Source organism: Orcinus orca, chromosome 2 (genome assembly GCF_937001465.1).
Source record: "Orcinus orca chromosome 2, mOrcOrc1.1, whole genome shotgun sequence".
Classification (NCBI taxonomy): domain Eukaryota; kingdom Metazoa; phylum Chordata; class Mammalia; order Artiodactyla; family Delphinidae; genus Orcinus; species Orcinus orca.
In genome coordinates this window covers 115,865,965-115,892,075 of record NC_064560.1, presented here as the reverse complement: position 1 = coordinate 115,892,075, position 26,111 = coordinate 115,865,965, and the positions used below count along the sequence as shown (strand labels likewise).

General features: G+C 37.7%; 2 protein-coding genes across 22 annotated transcripts in view; one reads left to right on the top strand and one right to left on the bottom strand.

Annotated features, from left to right (window-relative positions):
- TMEM87A (transmembrane protein 87A) overlaps positions 1–26,111 on the bottom strand; it is a 96,118-nt gene that overhangs the window by 24,779 nt on the left and 45,228 nt on the right. For 2 of the 14 annotated variants that reach the window (XR_004485424.2, XM_033435706.2), the window contains exons 1-7: positions 18,290–18,486; positions 16,934–16,994; positions 13,919–14,004; positions 10,526–10,639; positions 8,376–8,429; positions 8,245–8,289; positions 4,269–4,386 (exon numbers count right to left, since the gene is read on the bottom strand). Coding sequence is in view for 11 of the 14 variants with exons in the window: in XM_033435706.2 (XP_033291597.1) it covers positions 4,269–4,386; positions 8,245–8,289; positions 8,376–8,429; positions 10,526–10,639; positions 13,919–14,004; positions 16,934–16,994; positions 18,290–18,433 (622 nt within the window). In the remaining 3 variants the exon portion in view is untranslated. Of the gene's footprint in view, positions 1–4,268; positions 4,387–6,537; positions 6,708–8,244; positions 8,290–8,375; positions 8,430–10,525; positions 10,640–13,918; positions 14,005–16,933; positions 16,995–18,289; positions 18,506–26,111 lie in introns of those variants that run through there. The other 12 variants (XM_049706444.1, XM_033435704.2, XR_004485425.2 and 9 more) reach the window with 11 other exon arrangements.
- GANC (glucosidase alpha, neutral C) overlaps positions 18,630–26,111 on the top strand; it is an 81,375-nt gene continuing 73,893 nt past the window's right edge. For all 8 annotated transcript variants that reach the window (XR_007475757.1, XR_007475756.1, XR_007475758.1 and 5 more), the window contains exons 1-3: positions 18,630–19,531; positions 21,864–21,926; positions 23,441–23,549. Coding sequence is in view for 4 of the 8 variants with exons in the window: in XM_033435694.2 (XP_033291585.1) it covers positions 19,503–19,531; positions 21,864–21,926; positions 23,441–23,549 (201 nt within the window). In the remaining 4 variants the exon portion in view is untranslated. The remainder of the gene's footprint in view (positions 19,532–21,863; positions 21,927–23,440; positions 23,550–26,111) is intronic.

The window sequence follows — 26,111 nt, the reverse complement described above, 5'->3', positions numbered from 1 at the left end:
TTTTCTCTCTCCTTACCTATATTTTCCTACTGCTTTCTTTCATTTTTACCTACTTTAACTTTATGTGACTTTCATAATTAATACATCATTTTCAGAAGGTGCTTAATAATAAGGAAGTGTTTAATGAAGAGAACAAATGACAGTAACAACAAGAATTTGAAAGATTTGCCTTCCTGAAGCAAACCTATAACTACTTTAAAACTGTAAGTGATAAAACTACTTGGATAAATTTTAAGTATGATTAATAAATAAACTGATTTATCTGAGAAGTGGTATCTATCACCAGAGAGAGACTATTCAACAAAAATTTCCTACTAATTTTTATCAAGCAAAAAGGACATACCATTATTAAAAGTAAATCAGGTCTAATACTTATATGAAGAAAAGGAGCATCCCATAATAGCAATCACAAAAATTTCATAGCTGAACTGGTTAGTAATCTAAGCCCTCTTAATTTAATAAAAGAGTAAATAAAATAATTAGTAAATATTTGTCAATTCTCTGTTGACTCTACAGCAAGGGTCAGCAAAATATAGCACATGGACCAAATCTGGCCATCTATTCCAAAGTTTTATTGGAAAATAGTCACATCCACCTACTTACATACTGTTGATGGCTACATTTACACCACAGTGGCAGAGCTGGGTAGTTGTAGCAAAGAGAACATTTACTATCTGGCACTTTAAGAAAAAGTTGGCTAATCCCTGCTCTATGCTAAAATATAACATACATTTACTGAGCACTTACCACGTGACACACACTATGGAAAATATAGGAGATGGAAAGATGTAGAGGATGTTTTCTGCCATCTAATGGGTTACTATCTTCAGGGGACAGGGAGTTGGAAAGCAACAGAGAACTGTGCCCCTGAGCCAGACCCAGAAGGATGAGTGTGTATTTTCTATGATGAAGTAAAAAGCCATCCAGGTAGAGGACATTACATGAACGAAGACTGGTGTGAAAATGCATGATATATTTAAAGAACATGTAGTTTGAGACTCCATATGGTACCATACAGTAGCATTTTGACACAACGCAGCAAAAGGTAAACTGGGACAATTTGTAGAGTTTGTAAGCCTTGCTGCAGAATTGGACATTTTATAGTAACAGGAAGATATCAAAGGTTTTAATGAAGGTAAGAAAGATGATAAAAGTGTTTTAGAGAGAGAATTTTAGGACTTTCACAAGGTGTAGTTAAGTTTTGAGTATCGTCTTTTTAGTTCCAAACAACAGATGGATAAAACAAAAACAAAAAAGAGAGGAAACAAAAAGGACATGAGCTCAAAAACAAGATAAACAGCTCCATGTATCAAAACTGAACAAAAACTCAGAACAGTGCATGAGGTTGAATCCATGGTCATGGTGGACTCTGGGCCCCAAAGTATGCTACAGTAGTTGAGCGTGCAGCTCCTGTGGGATCACTGAAATTAGTAGGAGTCTAAGATAAAGGGGAACCAGAGCCAGATTTGATGCATGAAGAGCCTGAAGTGGAGTGGAGCAAGGTTTCTTCTCCACCCTTTTCAAGAAAGAAGGTACAAGGTAAATCTTGGCAAATGCTCCTTGAGACTATTACTCATTAGGAAGCCATGGGCCTAGATACAGGAGGATATACATATGTCTTGGGTCTAGAAACTGCCAGGCCACCTCTGGCTTGCCTAGATCTGCTATATTCCATATTACTATGGAGAATAAGACCCATCTCTGTCTTGGGAATTAAACATTCAATACAAGAATCCATAAAAAACAAAAGTTTAAAATTAAGTCAAATGAAATAAAGAATAACGACGAAAGTAGAAATCAATGAAATAGACAATGAAATAGGAAAATTAACAAAACCAGAAGCTGGTTCATTGGGATAAAAATATAGTAAAACAGAATTCTAGAAATATTTTAAAAGTTAAAAAGAGAAGTCACAAAAGCAATATTAAGAATAAAAAAAGATTTTTTTTTTTGTAAAGTAATATCATTACTAACTTTAGGCCAGCAAATTTGAAATCTTGAATGAAATGGACAATTTCTCAGTGGGAAAAAAAAGAAAAACCCTGATTCAAGGAAAAATAGAAAAACTAAAGCTAAATTACTTATTACTATTAAAGAAAATAAATCGGTTCTTGGGACTCTGCTGGTGGTCCAGTGGTAAAGAATCAACCTTCCAAAGCAGGGGCTGTGGGTTCGATCCCTGGTTGGAGAACTAAGATCCCACAGGCTGCGGGGCAACTAAGCCCTCGTGCCACAACTACTGAGCCTGCGTGCCTCAACTGGAGAGCCCAAGTGCCACAAACTACAGAGCTCATGCACTCTGGAGCCTGCACACCACAACTAGAGAGAAGCCCATGTGCCGCAACGAAAGATCCTGCGTGCTGCAACTAAAACCTGACACAGCCAAAAATAAAATAAAGAAAGAAAGAAAGAAAATATATCAGTTGTTTAAAATCCTCATGGCATGGGACTTCCCTGGTGGTCAAGTGGTTAAGACCCCGTGCTTCCACTGCAGGGCGATCCCTGGTCGGGGAACTAAGATCCTGCATGCCGCGCCGTGAGCCAAAAAAAAAACCCAAAAAACCAAAAACCTTCATGAGGGAAAAAAAGAACATCAGGCCAAAACACTATCATAAGTGAGTTCTATCAAACATTCAAGGAATGGATAATTCTATCCTTACAAAAACTGCTCAACAGAATATAAAAACGGGACATTCTCTGATTCATTGTATGAAACTCGCATAACCTGGATGCCAAAACCCATAGAAGATGTACGAGAAATTAAAATCATAGGCCAATCTTACTTTGAACATATGACAAAAAACTCTAAATAAAATTCTGGAAAATAGAATCTGTGTGTGTGTGTGTGTGTGTTTGTGTGTGTGTGTGTGTGTGTGTGTGTATCAAGGCTAAATAGTGGCATCTCGGAAATTCAAGAATGGTTTAACATTAGAAAACCAGTTAATGCAATGCATCACATTAATAGATTAAATGAGGAAATCTATATGATCAATTTAATCAATACAGTTAAGCATTCCACAAAACTGAGTATTCATTCTCAATACTAAAAAAAGAAAAAAGAAAAAATTCACTTAGTAAACCAAAAATAGAAAGAAATATCCTGAACCAAATAAAGAATATTTTTTAAAAATCTACAGTAGGGCTTCCCTGGTGGTGCAGTGGTTGGGAGTCCACCTGCCAATGCAGGGGACACGGGTTTGAGCCCTGCTCAGGGAGGATCCCACATGCCGTGAAGCAACTAAGCCCACGCGCCACAGCTACTGAGCCTGCGCTCTAGAGCCCGGGAGCCACAACTACTGAGCCTGCGTGCTGCAACTACTGAAGCCCACGTGCCTAGAGCTCGTGTTCCGCAACATGAGAGGCCACGGCTACGAGAAGCCCACGCACTGTAACAAGAGTAACCCCCACTCACCGCAACTAGAGAAAGCCCACATGCAGCAACAAAGACCCAACGCAGCCAAAAAATAAATAAAATAAAAATCTTAAAAAAAAAAAGACAATAAAAAATCTATAGTAAACATCATACTTAATGGTGAAATGTGCTAATATTGCCAATAAAGTCAGGAGCAAGAAAGGATGGCCACCATCATTGTTTCTATTCAACATTCTACTTGAGAAAGCAGGGGAGGGAAGAAAACTGTAAAAGAGAAGGAAGAAACAAAAAAAGAAACCACAGAAGATAAGACCAATTAGTAAGTTATTGTAAAATTCTACGTAAGAAATGATGAATCCCTAAACTGGGCGGCAAAAGTAGAAAGGAGAACACTAAGAAAAATTGAGACATTAAAAAATTATCCAAGTCAATTGATTTAAAAATTTCCAAGTTTTGACTTCATAACTAAGTTTTAACAAGTCTACTGAGAACATAATACTAATTGAAAATTTTAAAAGCAGGAGGATCAAATGAAGGAAAATGAAATCTAGTATCTATAATACATAATAAGAAAGCATACATGAAGTGCCTATCACATACATATTGAATGCAGAAAAATGTTAATTTCTCTCCCTCTATTTTTCTACTTGACAACATTCTTAATTTGTTATTCCCTCTTTATTTTTTTGGCTGCACTGCGTGGCTTGTGGGATTTTAGTTCCCTGACAAGGGATCGAACCTGTGCCCTCTGCAGTGGAAGCATGAAGTCCAGACCACTGGACAGCAATGGAATTCCCCTTATTATTACCTCTTTAAAGCAATTTTACACTACCCACCATGCGACACAGCTAGATAACAGTAATAAAAATGATAAAAAGAAACAAAATGTACTTACTGGTAAAAAGATTACTTAGTGAATTTTCTTTTGATGATTCTTTGGAGGGTGAAATGCCAACATGTACAATAAAAATGTATGGTGCATCTTGCCAAGTTTTCAAGGGCTCATGCATTACCTAGAGAAGAAAGAAGACATCAAATCTCCCAATCTTAAGAATTAAGAACACAGGTTGGCGGGAGGTGGGTGAGGAATTGGGAGATGGGGATTGACACATATACACTATTGATACTATGTATAAGACAGATAACTAATGAGAACATACTGTATAGCACAGGGAACTCTATTTAATGCACTGTGGTGACCTAAATGGGAAGGAAATCCAAAAAAGAGGGGATATATGTATATGTATAGCTGATTCATTTTGCTGTACAGCAGAAACTAACAAAACATTGTAAAGCAACTATAATCCAATAAAAATTAATTTAAAAATTACAAAGTGGCAAAAAAAAACCCCACAGGTTAATTACACAATATGAATATTTCGTTCCAGAATGTGCCCAGAAACTTGGTTGAGTCCTTCACTTTTACTCATTACAACAGTAGCCAAAACAAAACAAACAGGCCTACAGTGTATACAATAAAGTAGGTTAATTATAAATTACTAAAAGGCAGGACATCTTATATTTTGTTATACACAAAAATCTCATGTTTAACATTTTTCTTTTAACAAAGAAAACCTCAATTTAAATTCCTAAAATGAAACTCTACTTAAGCCATGCTAAGATGCTAGGTTATATTTTACACAGATATCCCAAACAAACTAAAGAAATTTAATTTAAATCACCTGGAAAAAATCACCCATGATGACATCGGTGAATTATAAACACCAGCTCCTGAATCTAATTCCCTTTGTTCAATGCCCTTCCCAAGACCACCACAATTTCTGCTAACAAGGTCTCACATTTATATCAAAAATTTAATCTTGGCTAGGCTATATGGAAAGCAAGAGTCACTGTCCCCCAAAGTCAAGAAAGTAGAATAAATAGCCTCCATGTTTATGGAACTGGTTACCTGATCCAAAGCCAGTTAGTCTGTGCACAGCCCTACCAAAAAGCCATCAAAGGATGTGTTGCCTTAAATGCTAGATGGACTATGGACCTTCACAAAAGCAAGACTAAAACAGAAAGACAAGGGAGATGAACATAGAAAAAGCTTGGCTGCTTCTTCCTCATGTCTGAAAGGAGGCACTACTACTTAGACTTGCAATTTATTACTTTCTGGTCTTAAAAGGAACTTTTATCCAGAGACCTCTGGTAAGCTTCATTGATCTATGAAACCCCTCAAAGTGGATAATAGATTCTGCATTTTCCTAGGGAGCCACAGCTTTTCTCAAATGCTAAAATTATCCTACAACCCAAGAAAATTCTGAACAAGAGTTCAAAAATTATATTCCATGATACAAATTCAAAGTGTCAAAACAAAGCAGATTAAATGATTCTTCAGCTTTACATTTACTAGGTTATCTTAGTAACTTAAGGACATAAATGTCATGTTGAATCATACGTTGATTTACCTCTGCCTGATAGTCTCTTTCTGACAAAATGCAGGGGCACTTTGTAAGAAAACTGTACATATTCAAAGTTACAGGTAATCATGTCCTATTTATCCACTGAAGCTCTCCTGAACTTAACTGTTCATTAACCAGTAAAACTTTGGTATAATAAGCTGCTCTGCTATTAATTTTACGTATCTTAAAAATTACCTCTTACAAATCTCAAAGGGACTGATTCTCATATTCCAAGATTTGATAAAGTTTGCACTTAACTCTGAAATATAGATATTTTGACCCTGTAAAAATAATATTCATAGGCTAGGCGCTCTGTTAAGCATGTAATATTTATTACTTTCTTTAATTCTCACAACAATCCTATCAGATACTATTACTAGCTCCTTCAATAGGTGAATAGATAAACAAACTGTGGTACATCCAGACAATGAAATATTATTCAGCACTAAAAAGAAATGAACTATCAAGCCAGGAGAAGGCATGGAGAAACCTTAAATGCGTATTACTAAGTGAAAGACACCAATCTGAAAAGACTATATATGATTCCAACTATATGACATTCTGGAAGATGCAAAACTATAGAGACAGTAAAAAAAAAAAATCAGTGATTGCCAGGGGCTTGGGGATAGGGAGGGATGAATAACTGGAGCACAGGGGATTTTTAAGGCAATGAAACTATTCTGTATGATATTATAATGGTGTTTATCTGTCATTTTACACTTCTTAAAACCCAAAGAATGTACAACATAAAGAACTAACCCTAATGTAAACTAGACTTCGGTTGATAATGATGTGTCAATGATGGCTCATCAATTGTAGCAAGTGTACCACACTGGTGCAGGATGCTGATGGTGTGGGAGTGTGAGTGTGCATTTGTGGAGGTGGTATGCGGGAACTCTCTGTGTTTTTTGCTCAATTTTGTTGTGAACCTAAAACCGCTCCAAAAAATAAAACTTATTAATAAAAAAAAATTATAATAGTAAACATATCACATTATTCCTTAAATCAAACCAGAAAACTCAGTTAATCAAGATATTAAATCTTTTCTTAGGGGAAGGGACAGAGAGAGGCTCCTTCCTCTAAAAAACATGTTTTATCAGAGTTTTAATAAAAGTGGGTAGAGATACTGAACTTATTAGTATCCTTTAAATAGGATTATATTCTCTTAGGCTCAATTTCAGGAAGAATAATCAAAGGACAGATAATTCTTTGACTTCTTTTGACTATAAAGACTAAATATTTCTAAATATTACTTGTGATATTCAACAGGGTTATCTTTTCAGCCAGCTTTAATCACTGGGAACAGGGCTCAAGCCCTGAGTAGAACTTAAAAGTATGCTATGCACAGAAGACCACTGAATAAAGCACAATTACAAACAGCCAATATGCATGTAAATGGATATTCAGCATCAACAATTATTTTTTAATACAATTTACAAAAATTTAACCTGAAAAATTGCATAAATCTGTTTTAAATTATAATAGCCATTGTTTGTGAGGAAAGAGAGAAACGCAATCTTACCTTCTTCGGACCACAAATCACTACAACTTTTCTCCAGAGCACTTTGACAAAACATTACAAAAGAATTTATAAACTGTGCATATACTTGGACCCAACAGTTCCACCTCTAGGAATTTAGGCTAAAGAAAATATTATAAATGTGCACAAAGATACAGCTAGACACTATGAACATGATCCTATCCATAACAGTGAAACTTTGGAAGCAACCCAATGTACATCAACTGGGAGTTTATTATAAAAATCATGGTAAAATAGTAAGCAGCCCAAGAGAGGCCTGAGTAGGCCCTAACTGCTCACCCCGACTGATCTTAAGGCTCTGTACAAGAAGGAAGTAAAAGTTAAAACAGAGTTTTAAATTGTGAAAGAAGACAGACACAGGCCACAAATTGTAACGATTCCATTTATATGAAGTGAACAGAACAGGCAAATCCACAGAGACGGAAAGAATAGTGTTTGCCTAGAGCTGGGGGAACAGTGGAATGAGGAGTGACGGCTAATGACTGCATGGTTAGTTTTCGGGGTGATGAAGATGTTCTGGAATTAGACAGTGATTGGTGGTCGTACAACTAAAAACCTCTTAATCGTACATTTTAAAAGGGTAAAATTTGAGATGTACTCTTCCAATTATATTCTATCACAAGATTTTACATGGAGTTTAAGGTTCTTCCTTAAAAGTTTCTTACTGTTTACAAACAATATTTATAAGGTGATAATTACAAAACAATACAGACTGATTGTAGCAAACATGGAAAAGACAGAAAATATAAAAAAGAAAATAAAAATCATTCACAATATCATCCAGATATAACCGTTATTAACATTTTGGTGTATAACTTCCATTCTTAAGTTTCTTTTTAAATGTAAGCATAAGATAAGAATTTAAAATAAACAAACATAAGAACACTAAAATGTGTTCAATGCCCTAAATTCCCTATCACACTTACAGTTTTGTCTCCAGTAAAGGTAAGATTTGTTCCATTCTCCTTGGCCTTCAAACAAACAAACAAACAAAAAAGAAAATTAATTCAGAATTTCTACTGTACTCTCAGAAATATATAAAAAGGAAAACAATTACCTCCTGTTTTTCTCCTAAAAGAGGCAATCGATGCACGAAATCCCCAGAAAAACTCTATGAAAGAAATAGAAAACTAAAATTAAAGATGCATAACAGCAAAAGAAAAGCATAGCTCAAAATCCACAGAAACAGTTAAAGCAAAACATATAAAAGTAAACATAATAATATGGCAGTAACAGACAAAATACTTCCAATTAACCACAAACAAGTGAATAAAACCTTGCTAGAAACTAAAAAATAGTATCAAACCAAACTGGCCACTCAATTTTTCTATAAGATTACAGATATTGTCATTCTTGACAAAACCTTAGACAGAAAACATACGAGTAGGATAAATGGATGTCATAGTTCCCTGAATTTCTACACATGAGGAAAATGTGGCTCAAAGCTATAAAGCTTTAGATGCAGAAATGGGATCTGAACCTAAGATTCCTAACTCTGAGGTCCACTGCTCCTTCCATCACAACACATGCCATGCCTGTAAAAAAAACCTCCACTAATTACCTTTCTTACCAGTTATCAGCAAAGGAGGCATTATCCTTCCTGAGTAATTAGGACATGTATTTCAATTCTACATTAGACTGGAGGAGGAAACCTTATGAAGAGGGGTTTATGCCAAAACCCTGGAAAGCTGATAACAGATCTAAAAGTAGTGAACCTTGGGCAACAATATACAACAGGTAACTTTCCACAATCAAATCCAAGAAAGGCCAACCAATCCTCCTAGCCTGGGGAATAAATTTGGAAAACCAACAGAAAACCCCCTACTCAATATCACATTGTGCCTAGCTTTCTTTTTCTACCATACTTCCACTATTTTAAAGCTATTTTCTTTTTATCCGAGGTCATAAAATCTACGGTATGACAAGAACACAACCCTTGTAGTTCAATTATCAATGACTTCATTTGCTCATCAATTAATAATTATTAAGTAAAAGACTTCTTATCAATAAACTTTACTTCTAGTAAGTAGACAGAAAACCTAACTTTCCATGAACTTGCCTCTTCAAGGAAAGGTGCTAAATAATCTGAAGCAGTACTTAAATGCAGTAAAACAAAGTAAAGGCTATAGCTAAAATAACTATTTTCAACACCTATAAAATACATAATTTTTCTATCAAAAAACTGGAGTCAGATTCTACTTCTCAGAAAGGAGAATTTTATAATATAAACCCCATTTATATGATTACATATATATAAGAATTAAAATACACAATATTGGGAATTCCCTGGCAGTCCAGTAGTTAGGACTTGGTGCTTTCACTGCCGTGGCCCAGGTTCAATCCCTGGTCAAGGAACTAAGATCCCGCAAGCCACAGAGCACGGCCAAGAAAAAATAATAATAATATAAAATAAAATAAACAATATTATTCACCTCTTCCCCTTTATTCGAAAAAAGTTGTGAAGTTCAACCCTTTGATTTCAAGTCTATAGTAGGAAAATCTAAAAATGTTGATTCTGGGATATATCAATTAGATGAGATGACAAGAGGTTTAAAAAATGAGGGTTTCAAAAGTCCATCAATGGATGAATGGATAAAGAAAATGTGGTATATATGTACAATGAAATATTATTCAGCCTTAAAAAAGAAATGAAATTCTGATGCATGCTATATGGACGAACCCTGAAAACATTTTATTACGTTAAAGAAGCCAAAAAAATACTGTATGATTTTACTTCTTTGAGATATCTAGAGCAGTCAGATTAACGGAGAAAGAAAGTAGAATAGTTGTTACCAGGGAAGTGGGAGTGGAAGGGGGGGTGGGTGTTTTTATTATTTAATCGTTATGAAGTAACCACTGCAGATGATGAAAAAGTTCTGGAGATGGCTGGTGCTGATAGTTGCACAACAAGGTGAATGTACTTAATGTAACCGAATGGCACACTTAAAAATGGTTACAACGGTAAATTCTATGTTATATATATTTTACTATAATAAAAAAACCCAGGGCTTTGCTTTTTACACACAAAGGAAAGCCCATCCTCTCTTTGAGATGAATATTTAAGTGGCTGACTATGTACCTATCAGAACATGATTCTAACTTGCTTCTGTCAGAAGGAATTGAGGAGTGAGAAATGCGTATCACCAAAAATACAGCCATCATATTATTCACCTCTTCTATTTCCCTCCAACTACTATCAAATATTACCTGTGTTTTAAAGAGTTCACTGCAGTTTTGGAACAATTTTGATGATGTTTGATATTTCCCAGACAAGCCTTTTTTTTCCTTAAGGTTTTCCAAGTATGTCTCCACTTCTTCTGCCTGGAAAAACAGAGAAAATACAAAGTATTTAACTTATGTAAGATATTTAAAAGAAAACAAATAGATTGCCTTTGGTACAAATATAGTTTTGGATTTGCTGTTTTTAAAATTAACATCTTGGGCTTCCCTGGTGGCGCAGTGGTTAAGAATCCTCCTGCCAATGCAGGGGATGCGGGTTCAAGCCCTGGTCTGGGAAGATCCCACATGCCACAGAGCAACTAAGCCCGTGCACCACAACTACTGAGCTTGTGCTCCAGAGCCTGCAAGCCACAACTACTGAGCCCACGTGCCACAACTACTGAAGCCCTAGAGCCCGTGCTCTGCAACAAGAAAAAGCCATCGCAATGAGAAGCCTGCGCACGGCAACAAAGAGTAGCCCCCGCTCGCCACAACTAGAGAAAGCCCGCGCGCAGCAGCGAAGATCCAATGCAGCCAAAAATAAATAAATAAAAATACATAAATTTACAAAAAAAATAAATAAATAAAATTAACAACATCAGATAAAGACTATATATTAGTATTCAAGAACCTAATAGCATTGGACTCTAAAGTGCAGAATTCTAGTCTACGACTCATGAAGGATAGTTCCTCTTAAAAATTCTAGGAAGACTGGGAAACTGTCAGAGTCCACAGGGTTTTGTTATAAGAAAATATACTTACAAGAGTTCCTTGACTAAATTAACACCACCACCACCAACAACAAAAAACTTGTGCTTCTAAGCTAGAGCACAAAACTGTTGTAGCCATTCACAACCCACTATTAATACTATGAAAAAAAAATCATCATTTCTCTGGCTTCATCAGTTCTGTGAGTTTTCTCCCATACCAACATCCCTAATCTCACCCTCTTTTTTTCGAAGCTCTAATTTCACACCTCCAACTATTTGCTTGTCATTTCCATAATTCTGTCCTGTGGCAATTCAAAATAATTTTTACATTCTTAAGTTGTCCTACCCATGAAGACTGAATCTGATAAGCTTGACCAGTTTTTATCACAAGTTTCAAGCATATGTAAATTTAACTAGTGTTCGATTAGGAGAAAAGGTCAATGATATTTCAAACCATATTCTGGAAATATTTCTCTCTAAATTCTTCAGTCCTCCTCATCACACCAACCTTACCCAATGTTATATAACAAAAGCAAAATACAATCAGCAACACTACAAAAAAGATAATGTAAAACCCTAATACTGGGCAGAAATTCAAAATGCTTAAGGTTTAAAAAAACCAACTGGATGGTGGACATTTTTTAAAGACTAGTCCTATTATTTTTTTAAAAGAAACCTCAAGAATAGTAGGGGAAATGTAAAAAAGAAAAGAAATGATGCAAATAGTGGGATGAAAACAGAATGCAAAAGGCCTGAAAAATCCATCTAGGAGCTACATATCTTCAATGCTCATATACAGTGTATTATAGCAACTCTGAAAGTGTGGCCCATGGATGCTTTCATGAGGTTTAACAGGTCAAAATTATTTTCATCTTCATCATCATCATCATCTATTTGCCTTGTACTGACAGTGCAAAAGTAATGATGCGAAAAATGGCAGCCTCCTATCAGTGGTACCTAACTGTACTAGTTAGTAGTCATTGTACTCTCACAGTCACAAACTTGCAGTTAAAAAAAAAAAGGCCAGTTTTATGTAAGAATGCCCTTGATGAAACAGTAAAAATTATTAATGTCATTAAATCTGGACCTTTGAGCACATGCCTTTTAAAATATTCTATCAGACAAAAAAATAAGTATGCAAAATACTATAAATGACTGTCTTAAGACAAAGCACTTTGCAACTATTTTAACTTGTAAGCTAAACTATCCACCGTTTTCATTTACTTGAAAGAAAGACCAACAAACTACAGATATTCAGACTTGGGTATTTGGGAGATATTTTCCTGAAAATGGGCAAAGGGAGGCTGTCACGTCAAAGAAGGCAACTGACAGCATCCATTGTCAATAATAAAATTTAAGGGACTTCCCCCAGTGGTTCAGTGGTAAAGAATCCACCTTCCAATGCAGGGGACTTGGGTTCGATCCCCGGTTGGGGAACTAAGATCCCACATGCTGTGGGGCAACTAAGCCCACATGCCACAGCTAGAGAGCCCGTGTGTCGCAAACTACAGAGCCCACGCACTCTGGAACCCGCATGCCACAACTACAGAGCCCAGGCGCCCCGGAGCCTGCATGCCACAACTAGAGAAGAGAAAACCCGCACACCACGACTAGAGAGAAGGCCGCGCACTGCAACTAGAGAGAAGTCCTCGCACCGCAACAAAAGATCCTGCATGCTGCGATGAAAATCCCGCGTACCGCAACTAAGACCTGATGCAGCCAAAAATAAATAAATAATAAAGTCTTCTTGGACCTTGAAAAAAATTTTTTTTATTAAAAAATAAGTAAATAAATAAAATTTGAGCTTTCAAGGAAAAACTGGAATTTTGGAAAACTTGCATGTTCCCTACCATGATTTATAGTTTCCAATACTTAGAGTATCTGATGAGACTGAAAGGTCATATTAACAAATGTAATTTTGAATTAATTGTAAAATGAATTAGTATTTGGAAGGTTTATATAATTCAGCCAACCAATATTTTCTAAGTGACCATGAAAGATGCTGCCAAATCAGACATGGGCAAAAGACCATTCAAAGTGCAAGACATACCAATTTATTTTAATATAACAGAGCACAGAAAAAGTTCACTGATATGGTTTCAGATTCCACACTGCAACTAACCTTTAAGAAACTCCACTTATTGCGTTTGGGTATAGAATCAAAGAACAATATCCACAATTACCTGAAAACACTATTAAAATACCATTCCCTTTTCCAACTACATATCTGTGTGAGGCCACATTTTGTGCATACACTTCAACCAAAATAACACATCACAATAGACTGAGTGAAGGAAGTATAAGAATCCAGCTATCTTCTATTACACTAGATATTAAACAAATAGATTTGCAAAAATACAAAATAACACCACTCTTCCCAGTTTCTTTGAAAAATAGTTTTCACAAATTAATAAATATTTCTGTATTTTTCTGTTATAATTTCTAATTCAGTAACCCACATGAATAAAGGCTTTTTTGGGGTCTGTAGTAAGTAAACACAGTTCTGAGACCAATAAGTTTGAGAACTGATAGTACAAATTTGCCTGCATATTGGGAAGCATGATTCTAGTTCCAGTTCTTCTCCATAGCTACATGACACTCTTTCCTCTATCAGGTTGGGACCCGATGATATCTAAACACTAAGAAAAGTCTGTAATTTTATGTTCCATACCTTGAAGTTGTAGATTTCATTGTAACAGTCAGCACTTTTCAGATACCAGGTTATATTCAAAGATACATCACAAGGTTCTCCATCAACTATAAAAGAAGAAATCTTTGTGAATAAAAGATAATTCCCAAAACAAAGCATTTTTCCTAAACTATTACCCCACATCCCATTTCCTGCTAAACTAAGATACTCAAAGACCATCCTTTCTCCAAACAGAAGGTAATGAAGTAATAAATTTAAAAAGAACTAGATATTCTTCAGTTAAAAGTAAGAATTGTTGCTCACAGAAATAAAAAGCAGTTAAGGATTTTTAACCTTTGAAACCGTGTATCTATTTTTATGCCTTAAAACCTTCATTTCTGGTTCTCTCTTGGGAAAAAACCTGGAAGTGATAAAGCAGCCTTAAGTTAAAATCAGTCTTCTGTTATCATTTAAATATTTACTGAGCAGAGCACTTAAGTATACAAAGATACATGGCACTGTGTTAGGCCAAACAGGGGAACAGAAGGGAACAAATTATTGAAGACTCTTAAGTCTTAAAAAAGATTCTAGTTGAAGAGTCAAGGAATAACAACATTAGGAATGTCACAAGGCAACAAAAATAGTTCCACTGAGGGAAAACCTCATGGCTTAAACCTTGAGAGATATCAAAATTGGATAGAAAAGAACTATCAACAAAAAGCAAACCTGGCTGGGGAAGGCAGGAATAGAAAAAACAAAGATAAAAAGAGTTATTAGATTCTTTTTAAAACTCACCTTAAGAGAAGCCTCAAGGAACCTCATGAAATCATAGAAGCCTCACATAACTCATTCAACATATTTTGGAGCACAATATTCTAGTGAACCAAAGCATTAGTCTGAAGACTTGGGGTGTAAACCTGACTATATGACTGTTAACTGTGTCACCTGGGGGAAGTCAGTATTTCCTTTTATCTTTGATTCCAGCTGAGGAAGGGAAAATATACTAGAAATACATACTTTGTGCAAATGTGACAAAGATAAACACGACTGCATCTAAAAACCTACTTTTGGTTCTTAAAAGAAGCACACCTAAAATTACAAACTTTCCCTTTTCTTTGGTTTAAGTGGTTTTCTCAGACTAATTTTAAGCGGCACACTTTTATAAAGCTCAACTTTTATAGGGCTTTTATAAGGCTAAAATACACAAAAATCTGATGTGTTGGATAGAATGTATGGATATGCTGTAAAGGATACTGCAATCTTGTTATGAACTACTCAGAAGAACCAAACAGAAAAGGAATTAATTAAATCAAAGCCCTAACAGGAGATTTGCAGGGAAATGTGCCTGCAAAAATACTACTATTTATGTTAAAAGGCATAGAATTTTTTTTTTTTGGCCACGCCACGAGGCTTGCGGGATCTTAGTCCCCAGACCAGGGACTGAACCCTGGCCCTCTGCAGTGAAAGCTCGGAGTTCTAACCACTGTACCATCAGGGAATTCCCAAAACACATAGAACTTTAAATGAATGGCTTTAAGAGACAATGAAAATGGTCCTGCCACATTCCTCACCTTCCCTTGGCTGGCAGGTCTAGTCCCTAAGAATCTTACGTGAGCCAGGTGCAGGTGTAAGGGAGAAGTGGCTACCTCTAGAAAGGACTGCAGTTCCAAGCTTTGAGCAAATCTCACTTCTTTCTCCAAAACAGACATTTTTAATGTAGGTGAAAAATTGTAATTTTAGGCTTGAAAAGAAAAGAAAATGGCCCTGCCAATTTCATGGAAATCTATTGTATACCATACCCACAAAAGCATAAAATCAGAGACAAGGTAAGTATGAGAAAACACAGAAGTAACAAAGTGAAAGGCAATGCAAATTTTAAGAAGCTTCAAACCCTCCAAAAACAACGAAACACAGACACTTCAAAATATGCAGCTTGACCAAAAACCACTAGAAAAACCATTAGAACAAAATACAGGTAAGAAGAAACTGTACAAAATAAAAGGACAGAATAGCATACAGGCTGTCAGGGTATCTCAAAAGACAAAATACTGCTATCCCTAAAAGCTCTTCTTTTCTAGAAAGCCAACCTCACAAGAAATACCAGCGTGTCACAGTAGATTTGATTTAAATCAAACTTAAATTATCAGCCAAGAGATCATATTTTCATGGACACAGTACATTCTTCATAGAAATTCTACCTAACCCCTCCATTCCACCAGGCTATAATCTCAATAAGAGAAAGGGTCTTTTCTATCACTTCCTTGCTGTCTAAAACAGTGCCTGGCACTATACATAGTAGGTGTTCAGTAACTACCTACTAAATGATTAAAAGAATAAAATCATCCAACTATGACATACTTTGCATTTTCATAGAGAGAAATATGCATAGGAGCACACATGGATGATCTGGATTTTTATTCCTGATCTTGAAATGGAGCTGCCCGTGATCATTCATTCTCTAAAAATAAAGCCAGTTTCAGAAATAAAAGGAAGCTTTTCTTTAATGCACAATGGGGTATTCTGGATTCAGATACAGGGGTTTTCCCACTGGACAGACTGGTTTTGTTCTACTATCCCTATTTCCTGGTAATTATCTTTGAGCTTCCTCTTCCAAAGATCCAAGTGGTAAAATACTCCTTCAGCAAACAAAAGCTTTACTGAACATATTTGTTCAGAGCCAATGGTCTGACAAACCTAGGTCATGTGTCCAGTAAACATCTAACAAGCACACAAAAACAAAATCGGCAGTTATCTCTATGACTCAGAACAGATTAAAACCCATGGAGGCGATCAACCAAAACAATGTGTCTAACTATATATTGTTAACACCAGAAAAACAAGAGAAGAAAATAAAGTTCATAAAAGTAAGTATTCTAAAGATTATTCTGTGAAAGGACCTTAGTTACACTACATAGGTTTATACCTAGATAGTGCTTGACTATTAAATTTCAGAACTTATGTTGAGAGTAAATCATCAGAGGTAGAAAACAGGTAATTTGAAAGTTTAAAGATCACTCAAAAACTCGAATAAAAACTTCATGAAATGCAAAAACTCACATTTCAGGAAGATAGTGGTATTTTTGAAGAGGATCTTTCCAAAACTAAAATAATTTTTCCCCTGCAAAGATAAAGGAGAGATAATTAGCATCAGATCACTTTAATTCCCAAAGCAGAATATAACTGATATAAAAAGCTAAAATTTATAAACTGTTGACGTTAGTTTTCTTAACACACACACAAAAAAAAGGCATCAATATCCTTCCTTTTAGTAAAATTCAACCATATCCAAACTGCAGGATTTTGAAGCTTGGTGCAGAGACAAGTTTTTTCTTTTTTCCACAGGCCATGAAGCAAGTACTCCAGAAGGAAGGCTGCTAGAAATCCTAACCTAACTTAAATCTTTCTAAAAGGTCCTCCTTAATCAGTTCATTCCCTTTACTCACTAATCACCGTCCAGAATAACCAATCATTTCTTCAAATAAACTATTCTATGAGCAGACAGCCATATTTAACTATTAACCATTTTACAGGTAACAAATAAATACCTAAAACTGAGAATCTGAACATCGTCACCAAATTAACAAAAGCTGTAATTCTTACCATATCAAAAGTTCAAATAAGATTTGGGCATTACAACCAGTGAGCACAGCAGAACAAAAAGGCTACCGTGGTTTTAATAAGACTAATGCTTTTCGGCATTTCCAGCCAGCATCTGATTTGTCGGCTCACAGCACTATAGCTCTTACTCAAACGACGTTTCAAAAACGTGGTAAAGGGAAGAAAGGGTCAACCAATCCAGTTAATTATCCTTAAGAAAAACGAACTTATCATAAGAAATTTTAGAATACTGTTTCTTCCGTTTTAAACATTCTCACGTTTGAATACATTTTAAATGCCTAGGCTTCCTAATTACACGGCAGGGCTTAGAATAACCATTTCAAAGTCCAAATGAAATCAACCAACTTCGTAAGTAGAATTATCCAGTAACAAAAAAGTGCAGAGAAAAAAAAAAAGAAAGAAAGAAAGATGTCTATTTACATATTCCTCTCATCCAACCCGGGGTCACAAGATTCTGTGCAACTTCTGCTGAAAGAGAAACCACTCTCCACCTATACATCAAGTTTACACGTTTCCAGTCAGACAATAAAAGTTCTCTGCCTTTGCTGATAAGAAACCGCTCCACCGCCACTCTCCGCTCCTGAATTGACCCTGACATTCCTGCTAATTTACCCAAAGAAGCGTACAGCTTCCCGCTCCAGGGAGGTGAGTCCCGGTTAAGCAGCTACACAGACACTCCCGGCAATCCCACCCCTTTGGAAGCGGACTTTAGTGGAACCTTCATGGACCCCTTGGGCTACCGTAGCCCCACCCCTTGCTCCTCCGGGCTCAGTTGCTCCTGAAGTGACCACTCACCGACGGTATCGGAATGTGCCACTTGGATCGGTCGGCAGCAGCGACGGGTGCCGGTCCTACACTGAAAAGCGACAATGGGGACGTCTGAGCCCCCAGGAGAAGAAGAATGACAGGCAGCACCTGAAGCCACGCAGCCGCCGCCATCTTCACAGCCGTGGAGTGCCTACCGAAAGCATTTCACCTTCTTCCGGTTCGTCCCGCCCTCTTCCGGCTCCGCTCTGGGGGCGGGATAATCCGGGTCCTCAAAACCTCTGGTGGCTTGTTTGTTTAGCGACTCAGCGGCCCCGCCTTCAGGCAGTTGTCAGGCTTCGTATGAGGCTTTGGACCTACTGCGCAGGCGTCTTCCTCCCGTAAGCTGGTCACCTTGGAGTGTTAGGATGATCTGCAAAAGTTACCAGCCGAGTCTGTTGGCTCTTCTCTCTCCCATCCCTGAAAGGGTTTGGGGACCAGGGAAGAACCCCATGTGGCGTTTGGCTCTCTCCTCCTCCCATTCGCCCCAGGCCCTCATCGTTTGAGTCAGACGCTGGGGCCAAAAGTCTGGGAAAGCCGTAAGTCTGGCTGCCTGTTTAGCGTGTAGTAGTGAGTACTCGGTTTCCGGAGGTATTTAAGCAAAGACTGGAGTTTGGCGGTGGTGGAGTATAAGCCTTCCGAAACGGAATAATGTAGTAGACAACCCCTTTTAAAAGACCCTTCTAGCCGTGAAGAGTATGATGTAGAGTTTGGTCGGAGAACATCAACCTCCAGCAACAACCCCGCCGGCACTTCCTACTCAAAACTAAAATACAGGAGAGAGTGGGTCAGTTTTCAGTATCTGTGGCATGACAGTCACTGAGGTAGATCTGCAGAAGCTTCGCCCTAATCACGCAGGGCGTGTCGGTACTTCCTCGTTCTCACGCCCTTGGTCTGCATCCTCTAGGGCTCTTTGAGTACACGCCTCCTCGGATGCAAAAACCTTTTCAGTTTCTAATGAAGGCAGTTCCTCATCAGCTACTCAGAACCAAGAAAAATTTGCCTGATCAATCTCTGTAGAAACCCTTATCTGGGCCTGGAAATCCCGGGAGCAAGTGTCAATTTGTCACTCCTTAAGGACATGAAAGTCCCAGAAACTTGATGGTGGTGAAGTGCTGGCGGTTATTTAGAAAGACTGACAATCTAAAAGATCGCCTGGGGCCTTGGCCTGAGATCTGGGAGCCTGTGAAGTGACTGGGAAGCCATGGACGCAGCTGAGAAAGAGGAAATCAGGTAAAGGCCCAGTGGTCCAGCAGGGACTGACCCCAGGGCCCACGGAAGCAGGGGATAGATAGTACCTGAAAACAACATTCTGGCTTTGAAGACTTTATTTTTTTATAAATTTTATTTATTTATTTTTGGCTGCGTTGGGTCTTCATTGCTGCGTGCGGCTTTTCTCTAGTTGCGGGGAGCCGGGGCTACTCTGTTGCCGTGCGCGGACTTCTCGTTGAGATGGCTTCCTTTGTTGTAGAGCACAGGCTCTAGGCGCGCGGGCTCTAGAGCGCAGGCTCGGTAGTTGTGGCGCATGGGCTTAGTTGCTCCGCGGCACACAGGCTGAAACCTGTGTCCCCTGCATTAGCAGGGAGATTCCTAACCACTGCGCCACCAGGGAAGCCCTGTGATCAGAACTCTTAACACATGAATTTCAAACAGGTTGCTTTCCAGGTTCAGCTAAGTACATCTCTTCCTATATCATTCCAGAGTTTATTCTTCAAAACTGGAAAGATCTTTGACATAAACCACAGTAAGATCTTTTTTGACCTACCTCCTAGAGTAACAGAAATAAAAACAAAAATAAACAAATGGGACTTAATTAAAAGCTTTTGCACAGCAAGGGAAACCATGAACAAGACAAAAAGACAACCCTCAGAATGGGAGAAAATATTTGCAAATGAAACAACAGACAAAGGATTAATCTCCAAAATGTACAAACAGCTCATGGAGCTCAATATCAAAACAACAATCCAGTTAAAAAATGGGCAGAAGACCTAAATAGACATTTCACCAAGGAAGACATACAGATGGCCAAGAGGCACATGAAAAGATGCTCACCATCACTAATTATTAGAGAAATACAAATCAAAACTACGATGAGGTATCACCTCATGCTGGTCAGAATGGCCATTATCATAAAATCTAGAAACAATAAATCCTGGAAAGAGTGTGGTGAAAAGGGAACCCTCCTGCACTGTCGGTGGGAATGTAAATTGATACAACCACTATGGAAAACAGTATGGAGTTTCCTTAAAAAACTAAAAATAGAACTACCATATGACCCAGCAATCCCACTACTGGGCATATACCCTGAGAAAACCATAATTCAAAAAGACACATGCACCCCAATGTTCACTGCAGCACTATTTACAATAGCCAGGACATGGAACCAACCTAAATGTCCATCGACAGATGAATGGATAAAGAAGATGTGGCACATATATACAGTGGAATATTACTCAGCCATAAAAAGAAACGAAACTGAGTTATTTGTAGTGAGGTGGATGGACCTAGAGTCTGCCATACAGAGTGAAGTAAGTCAGAAAGAGAAAAACAAATACCGTATGCTAACACATATATATGCAATCTAAAGAAAAAGAAAAGAAAAGGAAAAAAATGTTCAGAAGAACCTAGGGGCAAGATGGGAATAAAGATGCAGACCTACTAGAGAATTGACTTGAGGATACGGGGAGGGGGAAGGGTAAGCTGGGACAAAGTGAGAGAGTGGCATGGACATATATACACTACCAAACGTAAAATAGCTAGTGGGAAGCAGCCTCATAGCAGAGGGAGATCAGCTCTGTGCTTTGTGACCACCTAGAGGAGTGGGATAGGGAGGGTGGGAGGAAGGGCGATGCAAGAGGGAAGAGATATGGGGACATATGTATATGTATAACTGATTCACTTTGTTATAAAGCAGAAACTAACACACCATTGTAAAGCAATTATACTCGAATAAAGATGTTAAAAATAAATAAGAAATAAAAAACATTGGCCCCTAGATTATCAGCATCATCTTAAAAAGCAAAGGATTTTCCTTCTCTGTTTCTATCCTTATTCTAGCACCTCGTACATACCTCTGTTATATCATTTGTCAGGTTGATTTGTGATGTTGGTTAGGCTGTCAAAGAAAACTCAGACACAGTACTTCTTATCTTCCTCAGAGCCCAACACTCAGCAAGAAAGTTCTGAAAATATTTTGTTGAATAAGTAGGTGGGTGGGTTGTTTTTGTTGGTCCGGTTTGGGGCTTTTTGTTTTTACTCCTTCAGATTTTATTGTTGTAGCCATAGCCTTCAGTCATTCATTTTAAAGAACCCTTTCTCATAAGTGACGGTGCTCTTTTTCTGTTGCTTTCTGAGCAATCCCAGAACTTCATGTTTTGTTGTTTACCATGGGTGTTTTACAAAAGGATGTTGTTCTGCAGCAAACACATTATTGTGTTATGGCCATGACACAATTTTGCATCACAATGATTTATGTCCCATGATTTATATTATAGTTAGAGAAAGTACAAAATTTGGATTCACAAACCCTATGTAAAATAAGTTTCTTAAAATGTCTTTTTATTAGTGTTGAAGATGAAGCTGTGGATAAAAACATTTTCAAAGACTGCAGCAAGATTGCTTTCTACAGGTAAGAAGAGGAAGTATATGACCTAGATAGAATAGTTCTGAAAATATTTCAAAATTGATGTTTATTAAATTTTTGAGAACTGATAGACTTTCTGAGGAAAGAGTCAATTAGGAAATTCAGTGATTAAATAATTTATTGACAGGAGAAATTCACCTTCACTACTCTAGCTTAACTCCTGTATTATTTTATTATTAATATGTTATTAATTATAATTAATTATATTGTATACTTATACATTATAATTAACATTACTGTGTTAATAAACAGGTATTTTAAAAGTCAAAGCGTTTTTCAACTAACGTTAAAATTTTGAATCTTTGAAGAAATAATACTTTTACATGGTTCAAAAATCAAATAATATAAAAAGATACACATCGAAAAATGTTACTCTCTTTCTTGTCCCCTTCCACCCCATTCCACATCTTTCCCTGTAAGTAGCCAGATTTATTAATTTCTTATTTATCTTTCCAGTATTTCTTTTTGTGAATGTACATATTCTTGTATCACCACCATTCTTAGGCCAAGTAGCTTTCTATATACACTGTTGTATACATCTTTTTTTCTGCTTCATAATTTATTCTGAAGAGCTCTGTATGAGTATATGGAAATTGTCCTCTTTTTCATAGCTGTATGGTATTCCATTGGGTAAATTATAATGTATTCACTCTCCTATTGCTAGACCCTTGGGTTGTTTTCAGTCTTGCTGTAACATCACTGCCACAGTGAAAAGCTATACATATGTCATTTCCTACACACGCAGGTATATTTGTAGGATGAATTTCCAGGAGTGGGATTACTAGGTCAAAGAGTAAATGTATTTGAAATTTTAACTATTACCAGATATCCCTCCATAGAGATTGTGTCATTTTGCACTCCCATCACCACTATATGATTGCCTATTTCCCCAGAGCCTCAAAAAATATTTCTTTAAAACTTTTTTGAGTGTCTACCTTTATGTGGTCCTGAAACTGAAATCACCAAAAATTATATCATACAACTTTCTAATTTATACACACAACTCTAGAGAAAGAAAATCATATCATTTTAATTCTGAACAGGTACCTTAGAGGGAATTCTATAGTGAACTCCTGGTCACCTTGACAAACCACTGGATTATATTGGATTTCCACTAAAATTTATTAAGTTTCAATTAAAGTATACATTTCATGGAAAGAGGGAGGGACATCAACAAGCTAATACGTGTCATCTATGAAAACTGCCCCACCTTCTCAATAAAGGGGACAAAATACCATCCTTGAGTAGTGTTATGGTGAACAATTTTATTAGTACTCTTCTTATTTTATTAATTGCATTAGCACTCTGCTTATTAATTTTCTTAGCTCTCTAAATTATTGATACTCCTCTTAGTGCTTTATTGGAGTACTAATATACTGCTTGTGCCCAGTTCACCTACTATTGAAGTGAATTTTAATGACTTCCACATGGTAATATAGTCTTTTGGAGGCTGAGAGTCACAAATCATTCTCAGACGTCTGTATACTCCAAATCTGTAGGCGTCAGAAACAGCGGCTCTCCAAGAAGTCTACCTATCGGGCATTACTAGACTCAGTCACAGAAGGCAAAGAGAGCACCAGGTTCCAAATCATCAACGAAGCAGCTAAGGTGAGAAAAAGTATTTTCTACAGAGAATTATTTGTTTCTATATTTATTTGGGTTGAATTAAGTAAATTTCCACAAAGGTTAATTAAACTATGTATGCTTCAAAAACAAACTTTGTGAGAGAAGTAATGCCATCTTTTTAATATCTACACAATGCTACTTTAAAAGTAATATGACTATCAACATATAGATTGCCTTGTATCAGATGCTTTCTTAGATGTTTTACGAATGTTATTTCCTTTTAATTAATCTTCAGAATCATCTAAGAGGTACATTGCATTGTCCCTAATTTTCAGATAAGGAAATTGAAGTCTAAAAAGCCACTTGCTCAAAGTCATAGCTAGTAACCAGAATTTTCACCTGTGACTGTAGACTCTGTCACGCACCCATGCTCTTTTTATCACTATTATACAACATACCCTCAAGCAAGGTACAGATTCAGTGAATGTCCAAACCTCAAAATGTGAGTGGGCAAGAGGAACAATGGTCTATGCAGTTGAATAAGTCACAGATGGTCCCACCCCTAAGCTGCTTCACTAACAGATCACCATAGTTGTTACATGCTAAAAGGATTAGAGCAGTATCCTAAGTGCTTTTTCACACTACTTCAGATGGGCCAGTCACAGAGGAAGTGCTGTGGGCCGGGCTAGGAAGTGTGGTTATGCACAAGTAGTTGATGCTTCCAACCTGACCCTCACTTCACATCCTCCCCTGTCTTTGAAAGGTGTCCTAAGCTTCTAAGGCCTCCCAGACCAATCTGGTTTAATTGGTGATTCGCTGAAGGACATAGGTAAAGACATGCAGTCTAGTCCCATAACAGCTTAGATAGTAATTCCATCAGCTCACTAACAAATCCCAGTTCTGGGAAGCAGACTGAGAAGACATCCCCACTTTCACTGCAGCATTGTGAGAGATCTTGTGACTACCGTAGAGCTTGCCGTATAACATTACACTGAGGAATCTTCTCGGAGAAGACAGAGCAAACACTGCCCCACAACATCAGGGCATTCTCTGTAACATTTGTAAGGTCTCTAACTTCGTCGGGAGGCTCAACTTTATTCCCAGGCAGGAGGAGCAATGGCACAGTGAGGAAGGCTACCTTCCATATGAAGTTTTAGAGATTTTAGTCACTTCAAAGATGTAGAATTCTCTAACATAGCTTTCTTACCTGAATTCAAAATAGGGGCTAGAATCATATCAATAGTTTGTGTTCTCTATCCCCATCCCTTTTTCCCAACTTATGGTTACTTAAGGATGTAGTTGTGGTAGCAGCACACTTAGTTCTTTTCTCTTAACTACACTGAAGGGATGGTTAGCCTTTCTTCAAAACCTAGTGCTGCTTCTTAACACCACTCATTTTTTTCTGGAGGAATTTCCCTCCTTGCTTGGCATCTGTGCAACCTTTGAGTTCACAGCTCATGGTAGAGTACTGATCCAGGTCTCCCAAACTTTACATCCTTTTGTAGCCGAGTTTGAAAGCTGTTCATGGGAAAACATGCGGCAGCATTAATTTCTTTCCTAGAGAGCCACCCGCCATTTGCATGTGGTCTAATAGCCCAATACCCCGCCAAACCCCTGTATTCAGGGTCAGCAGAAGCAGCTGGCTCCAGGAAATGCAAGGAGTCCACCAGAGACCTTCCAGGAGTCGGTAGGCCTTTAATACCAGCAGTCAGTTCCCTTCCTTTCTCATTTTTCCTGTCATTTGCTCTTTTTCCTTCTTGCCTCTGATGTGTCTAGCCCCAGAGAGTTATAGCTGTCCCATGGTCAGGGACAGTCCCTTTCTGTCCTTGGGGAGGCTCAGTCTGTTGAGCACCTGAACAATCCACTGTCGTGATGACACATGCCGAGGCAGAGTAAATGAGGCACTCGGAATACCAGTGTGGGCCAAAATGCAACTTCTCGATGCAGCTCCATACCAGTGAATTTAGTGGTAGAGCCTCTCACACTGCCTTTTACAAGACTATAGGTCAGTTTTTCTGTACACACCGCTCTTTGGATCCTGAAAATATGAGGGACAATGCTGTTCAGGTCAGGTGCCAGAACCAGAGCCCACCAGCTATGGATGCCTTCAAAGGAAAAGAAGCCACAGTCCAGGAGGACCCACGGGAGCTCAGCGCAAGACAGCACATGGCTCAGAAGGGAGCTGAGGAGCCGGACAAGCAAGGGCAAGTGATCCAGGATGTCAGCAACGTGGCTCCCAAGACTGAGAACTTTGAGGACCCCTTGGAACAGACACAATGTTCAGGTGTTGGAAATAACAGTGCTGCACAGGGAATCTGCATGCTCTGATGTCAGGCAAATGCATGCAATGTATGTTTTGGGAGGTCACCCTAAAATTCTGAACTGAATGTCATTTTAATGTCCTCCTTGTCACTTGGAGTTGAGATGACTAATAGGGACTTAAGGCTTCGTGCCCTCTATCAGTTTGATAGGGACAACAAAGATCCAAACAGTAATTTCTAAAGTTGTCTGAACCTTGTATCCTGCTCACTGCATAGTCAAGGAGCCTCCATTAGAGGTTTTTTCTGGGATAAGATGGGTGTTTCATGGGAGATTTCACAGTAG